General features: G+C 41.3%; 1 protein-coding gene across 1 annotated transcript; it reads left to right on the forward strand.

The window, feature by feature from the left end:
* Window positions 1-2,615: 2,615 nt before the first annotated feature.
* Window positions 2,616-8,787, forward strand: LOC102438409 (coiled-coil domain-containing protein 110-like; the record flags this gene model as incomplete). The annotated part of the gene is given in 7 exon segments (XM_014451002.1): window positions 2,616-2,649; window positions 4,008-4,063; window positions 4,337-4,402; window positions 6,008-6,112; window positions 6,949-8,098; window positions 8,101-8,174; window positions 8,176-8,787. Coding segments are annotated over 7 exon segments (2,097 nt in total), but the record flags the coding sequence as incomplete, so codon positions are not given.
* Between the last annotated feature and the right edge of the window lie 7 nt (window positions 8,788-8,794).

Raw genomic sequence — 8,794 nt, forward strand, 5'->3', positions numbered from 1 at the left:
ACCAGCACGGGATTCCTGCACCCAAGACTTCCTGTGCGCACTGAGTGTGACCTAGTCTTCCGCAGGCTTCAGAGTAAATCCCCCAGACCTTCACTTAACCACCTCAAAGCCATTCCGCTGTAATTACCTTGTTTCTCACTTCTGACACGTCCAGAGGACACAGCTAGAGAACTGACGTCTAACGTAGGATGAACCCTAGTTCGTGCATTCCCGGGAGTGTGCGCTTCTTCAGGGCTGGGCCCTGCGCTTCTCCGTGGTCTGCACCCCTCCCAGTACTTTTTAAGTTTTTTAAGTATTTATTTCCTTTGGAAATACACAGAGGCCATAAGAAACACATAAGAAGAACAAAAAATTACTTGAATAGCTTTTTTAAAAACAGAAAAATCCACCCCTCTGCCTGCTCTGTGCCGTCACTGAGTCCCCTGAATATCACTGGGAAAACACTCTGAGTCATACCACGGAGCTCAGTGCTATTGGGGAAACTTACTTAATTTCCCAGAAAATGCTTCTCCAAACCCTCTCCAAGAGAACTATTTCACTCTTCGTGTGTCCACGCCTCTCGCCACTACCTCTCAACTGGTAACAGGATCTCATACCACAGGAACAAAACAGAAGCAGTCAGACCCAAACTCCTTCACCCTCGGCCTTCCAATCTGCGAGCCTACCTAGCTGGGTACCCACACCCTCTGCCTCCCCCGTTTCAATCAAAGGTCCTGGCCTGCGACTCCTCTCTCTCCTGCAATTCTCTCTCAGCTTCCACCATCAGCCTCCCTCGTTCTCCGAATCTCCTCCTCCCTGTCTCCTATGGGACGCCAGCAGCAAGGAGGCACACTAGATGCTCCCAGGCTTGAAAAATCCTTCTTGATCTTCACATCTCTTCCAACAGATCTTCACATCTATTCCATTAGGCACCTCTTCACTTCGATAGTGAAATGAGAAAGAAGTGCCTATACTCAGTGCTGGACAGATCTTCACAGCCCGTTCCCTTCTCAAGACACTTCAGTTGGGCTCTGTCCCTCTCACTGCACAGAAACTGCCCTTGGCCAACCAGCGTGGCTCAGTGGTTGAGCATCGAGCTATGAGCCAGGAGGTCATGGTTCAATTCCCAGTCAGGGCACATGCCCGGGTTGCAGGCTCGATCCCCAGTAGGGTGCGTGCAGGACACAGTTGATCAATGATTTTCTCTCATCATTGATGTTTCTATCTCTCCCTCTCCCTTCCTTTCTCTGAAATCAATAAAATCATATTTTTTTTAAAGAGTATTTCCTGTGGAAACAGGATGCACCTCCCACTGGATTTCTAACAAGAGTCTCAGGGAACAACACAACAGCAGAAATCACGTCCTCCAACAAAGGCTCCACGCGGCTCCAAATGCTCTCCCCTCCCCCAGGCAGGCCCCTAAGGATGAGGCCACAGAAAAGTGCAGAGGAAAACAATGGCTCCGAAACCGAAACCGCATCGCAGAGGGCTAGACCCCCGGGGCTCACGGAAGGGCGATGAGAGATGAGAGAAATTCAGAGCAGAGTTGCTCAGGCTGCCTGTGAGCCATATGCAAAGTAGTAGCGTGGGAACTGCAAACATACTGTGGTCAGGAAAGAAGAGATAGAGGGAGGGACTCTCCTTATAAGTGATACAAAATCTAGGCCAGTATATAAACTCCATGTTCTTTCTTTACAATCTTTTATTTACTATGTCCCTTAACTAAGTCTTTAGATTTCCTTTTCTTACTTGGTTTTAGCAAAAGAAGTCCTGTATTCAGTCTTGAACTTGCAAGGCCTCCTAATGAGACCAAGGACATGTGTGCAGAAAAGGAAGGCGGCTGCTGCAGGTGCCAAAAGGAGATGGAATTGGGGACAGTAAATCCATTAAAAACAAAATTGGGCTGAAAATATTTGCAATAATAATATGCTATTTCTGTGTTAAACAGCTTTGTGGAAATCATGGTTACAGAGCAAAATTAAACATCATAAAACTTCACAGTGTGAAGACAATATAACTAGCAAATATCATAAAAAGTGGGGAGCAGCTGTGGGAGGAAGTATGATGCTCATTTTCTCATAACTGTGCTCCCTTTCTTGGCAGGGAGTAAATCAACACTGAATACAATAGAAATGCTTGTTATTAAAAAAACACATTAAAATCCCAACCTCATAATCCTTTTCCTGATATATTTTCATTAGCTTAGAGTGATCTCAGAGGAAATAATCTCTCATGTAGTGAAAAAAGATCTGAATGCTAGCAATAATGTGTAGTTTTTTATTCTATTAAATATAAATTTGATGCCATTTATTTTCAAGTAGCATGTGTAATATGATCCCACTGTTCTAAAATCATTCTGTTTTTTCCACATACATGCCTGGGATGGGCGGGGGGGAGGGGGAGTACTCAAAGTTAACAACAGTTAGCTCTGGGTGGTGGAATTCTAGGAGATACGTTCTTTTTGATTGGCATTTTGATCTATCCGAGTACATTAGCAGAGGTTGTTTTAGAGTCTGAAAAGCTTTAGGAAGCTTTGCTGCACAGGTCCAGACCACAGTTGAGTTCCTTTTCACCTGAGATCAACATTTCAGACACCCATTTCTTCCCCAGTCAGATGCAAAGCTGAGCCACACCCGATGGACCTGCTGTCCCTGCCTGCCCACCATGAAGGTGGGATTCTTCAATTGGCTAAATGACTCCAGGCTCTGAACCCGAGTTGCCCTCCCGGTGATGAGGGCCAGTGGGCAGGGAGGGGTCATACTTTGCCACCAGCTTATGGAAGATCTGGCAATCTGCTGACCTCTCTCACAACCTTCGCTTAGGGCCCTGGCCGGTTTGGCTCAGTGGATAGAACGTCAGCCTGAGGACTGAAGGGTCCCAGGTTCAATCCTGGTCTAGGGCACGTACCTCGGTTGCAGGATCCCTGCCCTGGTCAGCGGTATGCAGGAAGCAACCAATCGATGTGTGTCTCTCACATCGGTGTTTCTGTCTCTCCCTCTCCCTCCCACTCTCTCTAAAAATCAATGGGGAAAAATATCTGCAGGTGAGGATTAAAAATAAATAAATAAAAATAACAAAAGTAGATATTTGAAAAAAAAACACACACACACACAACCTTCGCATAGGGCAGAACTTGTCAGCCTAGGGCAGACGTGGGCAAACTACGGCCAGCGGGCCGGATCCGGCCCGTTTGAAATGAATAAAACTAAAAAAAAAAAAAAAAGACCGTACCCTTTTATGTACTGATGTTTACTTTGAATTTATATTAGTTCACACAAACACTCCATCCATGCTTTTGTTCCCGGCCCTCCAGTCCAGTTTAAGAACCCATTGTGGCCCTCGAGTCAAAAAGTTTGCCCACCCCTGGCCTAGGGGCACATTTTCTCCTAACTTTCATTTCATTCAGACACTGCATTGTTTTTAAATTCTTTAATAAAAATTTGCAAAGCAAGGAAGTAGCCAACTACTGGAACAAAGAGGGGTGTGTGTCAGGAAATGCATGTAGTCTCTCCCCTGATGCAGATCTGTAACCTACTTTCTGGGAAGGAACACGCGGATCTTTATACGACTGTAAAAGTGTTGCCATACTTAGGCTTCGTTAATCCAACTTGTTTTCCATGATAAGGAGAAAGGATATTACATGGCTGTTTCATAGACACTAAGACCCATACAGTAGTTTGCCAAGGGTCTCTCATAACATGAGGATTATTAGTATTTTTACCAAATATATATATATATAACTAGAAAATCCCAGAAACAAACAAAAATGCTTGAGTTTTTGAAAGTTTCAAGCTTGGTGTTACAAGTACAGTAAAACCACCTTTACAACCTCAACTAGGTACTTTAAGTGAAAACAATTATTTCTTAAACTGATTATGTGACTAGCCTTGGGTTCTTCCTAATGTGCACCTCAAATTCTCATGATCTCTTCGTCTCACCATCCAGAACAGGAGACTGCTTTCCATTACAGTTGTTTAAAAACAAAACCTCGAAAAGAAATCACACGGCTGTTCAATTTTTCTTTTTAGAATATGGCTGCAACGCAGAATCAGAAAATCAAGTTCAACCACAATCAGCATTGAAAGTGAGTGTGTTTTATTTTCTCCAAACATGTTGGTGAAGGCTGATCGTTTCCAGAATAAATAATTTCTAAGTGCGTATGGGTTTTCCACAAGACTCTTCGCGAAAATGCATTGGAGAGTTAGCAAGGATGGCGAAGACTGTGAGTCACCTGACCGTCCTGGGGTCCCTCCTGCTGAATGGCATCTTTGGGGATATTAACGCAAAATCAACAATCCAAGCACATGTTCACCTCCCCAAAAACACTCAACCCCACGCCTTGTTCATTTTGTTGCAGGCCCTTCAGCACCAACTGGAATCATTTCAGGCTCTCCGAATACAGACTTTGCAGAATGTCAGCATGGTACGTTTCGCTTCATCCGCACACAGGAAATATCCAAACGGAATCAATCACCCACATTTCTCACTGATGACCACTGGCCAATTGGTCAGCCGATACAGAATCCTATATAATAAAGAGCTAATATGCTAATTAGACCAGACAGCGGAATGACCTTCCAGAACAACCAGTGGGCAGGGGGCGAGGCCGTGGGGTCGTGAGGGCTGTGAGGGTCGAGGCAGCTGAGGCCACTAGGGCCAAGCCCCTTGCACAAATTTCATGCATCAGGCCTCCTGTGTAATATAATAGAGGCCACAACATTTCTAGGCTCAAAATTTGGGGAAAACTATATTCTGTTACATATACTTGGATATGAGACAAAAAGAAATAGCGCTCACTGGTTGTTTTTTAGACTGACTGTATATAGTCTACAGACAGGGTCTCTCATTATAAATGATTCAAAATCTGCCCTAGCCTGTTTGGCTCAGTGGATTGAGCATCAGCCTGCGGACTGAAGGGTCCCAGGTTTGATTCCCGTCAAGGGCACATGCTGGTGTTGCCGGCTTCATCCCCAGTGGGGGGCGTGCAGAAGGCAGCCAATCAATGATTCTCTGTCATCATTGATGTTTCTGTCTCTCTCTCCCTCTCCCTTCCTCTCTGAAGTCAATAAAAATATATTTTTAAAAAATAATAAGTGACACAAAATTTAACCCAAACTGACTAAGGGGGAAAGTGCACTAACTTGGGTAACTGAAAACCCTAGGGATTTGCACTCAGGGAAGGCTGAAGTCACGTGATCAGGACTCAGAACATCAGATAAGTATCTGCTTTCCACAGTCATGGATCCTCAGATTCCAGGCAGTGACGGAGGGGCTGCTAGGAGTTCACACCTTTCTCCCTCCAGATCCCAGCCAGAGAGGGGACCACCATGCTTTTCCCTCTTCCGGGTTTATACTGAGGTTCTCGGCCTGATTCTGATTGGCCCAGGTCCGGTCACGTGCCAGGGGAGGCAATGCTCCCACTGGTTAGGGCTGAGTCACCTACCACGCCTGGAGCTGGAGGAGGGATCCGCATCACCAACGCTGCATGGACTTTATACAGAAGGAATGCAGGGTAGTGTAAAGAGGAGGTTTGGGTATGAATATTGGGGGTGCAGAACACAACACTTATTCGCTGAAGACTCGATATAAACTTCACCCCAATATTCTTGTACTAAAAGCAATTGCAGGGGAATGGGAAGAGAAGATGAAACTCCTAAGAGTGAAAGACTAGGTTCCGTTCTGATGTCAGAGGTCAAAGGAGTAGACCTCTGATACAAAGGTCTCTGATGCATTCAACAATGTAAAAATCAAACATCTAAAACGATTTGAATATACTGCGTAAGATTTTATTGTTTTCCTAAGTTTAGTCTTTCTAATTTTATAACCTCTTAATAAGGAGATCATTTTATTAAAGATATCTTTAATTATATAGATTACAATAAGTTAAGTTTTAATTTTATGTGATGGGAAAGAATTTTTACATGCGGAAAATTAAAAGTTATCTTTTAATTATATTATTACTCCTGGACATTCATAAGTTTATAAACCTGAAATCAAATTCTAACATTCTCGATTTATCTTTTTAAAGGTACAATCTGAAATTAGTGACATACTGAACAAAAGTATTATTGAAGTAGAAAACCCACAGTTTAGCTCAGAAAAAAATCTAGTATTCAACACACACAATGAAAAGGTATGTTATTCTGTACAAAATCATTCTATATTTGGGTATTTCAAAAATGTTACCACAACTAGTTTATCTTCAACTTTACGTTTTCCCCTTCTTCACAGGGCGACTGGATTGTCAGAGAGGAAAAGAAGGAAATTCCTGTCCTGAAAACCCTAAAAGGCGTGAGTTTACCCCCATACTTCTGCAACATCCCATTTCCCGTAGGGGGGCTGTATGAAGGGCATTTAACTTAGTCCAGATACCCAAAGATTCCCAAGTAAATGAAATACAGGGCAGTTGTTATAGTCTATCTGTCCACTTTTGAGTTTTTCTACTTTAGGATTGACCTAGACCCAGGGTGAATGCGCTAGGACAGGTCCATACCAGTGTCACTGTGTCCATACTGCTTAGCACTCACATTTTCAGGATCCTCACAGCCCCTAGAATCATCTGGAACTAGGAATGCAAGCTGAGGGAGACAAATAGCCGAGAAGTGGAAATATTCATTTTTCTTTAAACCTCCATTTGGCCTATTGCTTCTCTCTTTCCCATCCATCTGTGATGGTCTCCTGAGAGAGGTTAAATGTCTATTTCTGAAATTGAGGGGTTGGCTCATGAATCTCACCCTTGAAGGAAATAAGTATACTTTCTAAGCAAATTGCAAAGACCAGAGTTACAGATCTCAACTGTTGTTAGATTTTCTGGAGGAAATGAATCATACTTGTTGGGCTTCTTCGCTGTCTATGTGATTAAAATGCTCGTTTGCTTGCAAAAACAAATCCTCCACAAATTGTTATCTTAATATGTTGGTCATGTGGCAAATGACAGTACATTTACAGTGTGCTTCTTATTGTTACTAGCCTACAGAGAATCAAGAAGAAATCCTCTCTGTGGAGAAAATTCATCATTTTGAGGACTCGAGGACTCTTCCTTCAATGGAAGAAAAATTCAGTAGCGATAATGTCAACAGTCTCTCTCCAAGTGTGAATATGCCGCCCCAGATGCATTTCAAAGACATATTAACTCTAAGAACTTCCATGGATAATCCAGCCTCAAACATGATTATGAACACTTCAGAAAATTCTGACATGTTGAAGAATTATAACATTTATAGTTTTCTAGCTAATGCACCTCAAAATGTTATGCCTCGAGCTGACACAGTAATTCTGGATAATTCCAAAATTACTGTGCCTTTCCCCAAGCACGGATTTCATGAAAATTTAGATGATATTTGCCATTCTATCAAGCAAATGAAGAAAGAGCTGCAAAAGTCACACGACAGGGAACTGGCACTTACAAATGAACTTCAAACTTTAAAGATGGATACAAATGTTCAAAGTAATACTCAATATGACCTGTCCCCCATTCACAAGGAAAAAATTAACTTTATTAAGGATGAAAATATGGAAAGTAACTTACATGAAGATATAAAATCAAAGCGAATTTTAGAATTAGAGGCATTAATAGGCAAATTACTCCCACTCAGGGAATCAGTGTCAAAATTCCATCTGAATTTTTGTAGGAAATGTAAAAAATTGTCTAGGAGTGAAACACATAGGGGAAAGAAGAATGAGAAAAACAATAAAGAAATTCCTATCACTGACAAGAATACTGCAGATTTAAAATTCCGTTCCAGACTTCCATTTACACCGTCATTCTTTGACTCAACAAAATATGAAATGAAAGACAAAGAAAGGCAACCACTTGTAGTAAAACGAGGACCAATAATATTTGAAAATGAGAAAACATCCAAAGTTAATTCCATGACTGAGCAGTGTGTTGCAAAAATTCAGTACTTACAGAATTACCTAAAAGAATCTATACAGGTACAGAAAAAAGTAGCAGAGCTGGAGAATGAAAATCTAGCCCTTAAGACCAAAATAAAACCTCTGGCCTTTACCACACTATCTCTGATACACAAAATTGAAATATATGAAAAGAAACTTAAGGATTTGGTTGAAGAAAAGAACACTATTCAGTCCCAATTAAGTAAAACAGAAGCAGAGGGCAAAACTGTATTGAAGAATTGAAAAAAGTAATTAGTAAATATAATGTTCTCCAAGGACAAAATAAAACTCTAGAGGAAAAAAAATAGTCAACTTTCTTTGGAGAAACAACAAGTGATAGAAACATTAGATAATCTAAAAAATAAAGAACACAAAACTCAAAACGATATGGCCATTGTCAATAATGAATATAATCGAATGAGCATAGAAATGGAATCAATGAAAACAAATATTCTATTGATACAAGATGAAAGGGAAATGTTAGAGAAGAAAACCTTCCAGCTTCTAAAGGAAAAAAGCTCACTGGAAAATGAACTAAAAGAAAGCCAGCTAGAGGTAGTGCAGCTGAAAGAGAGAGAAAGATTGGCAAAAACTGAACATGAGGCCCTGCTTCAAATAATAGAAACAGTCAATAATGAAAAACTTAGTCTTGAAACAACATTACAAGAATCTACTGCTGCCAGGCAAATGATGGAAAGAGAAATTGAGAACATGCAAACATACCAGTCTACTACCGAAGAGAATTTCCTGAATGAAATAAAAAATGCAAAATCAGAAGCTAGTATTTATAAGAATAGTTTATCCGAAATGGGCAATGAATGTGAAATGTTATCGAAAATGGTCATGGAAATTAAAACAGACAATCAGATTCTAAAGGAAGAACTAAAAAAACATAGTCAAGAAAATATACAATTTGAAA

This window comes from Myotis lucifugus, unplaced genomic scaffold, assembly GCF_000147115.1.
Source record: "Myotis lucifugus unplaced genomic scaffold, Myoluc2.0 scaffold_6264, whole genome shotgun sequence".
NCBI classification, from domain to species: domain Eukaryota; kingdom Metazoa; phylum Chordata; class Mammalia; order Chiroptera; family Vespertilionidae; genus Myotis; species Myotis lucifugus.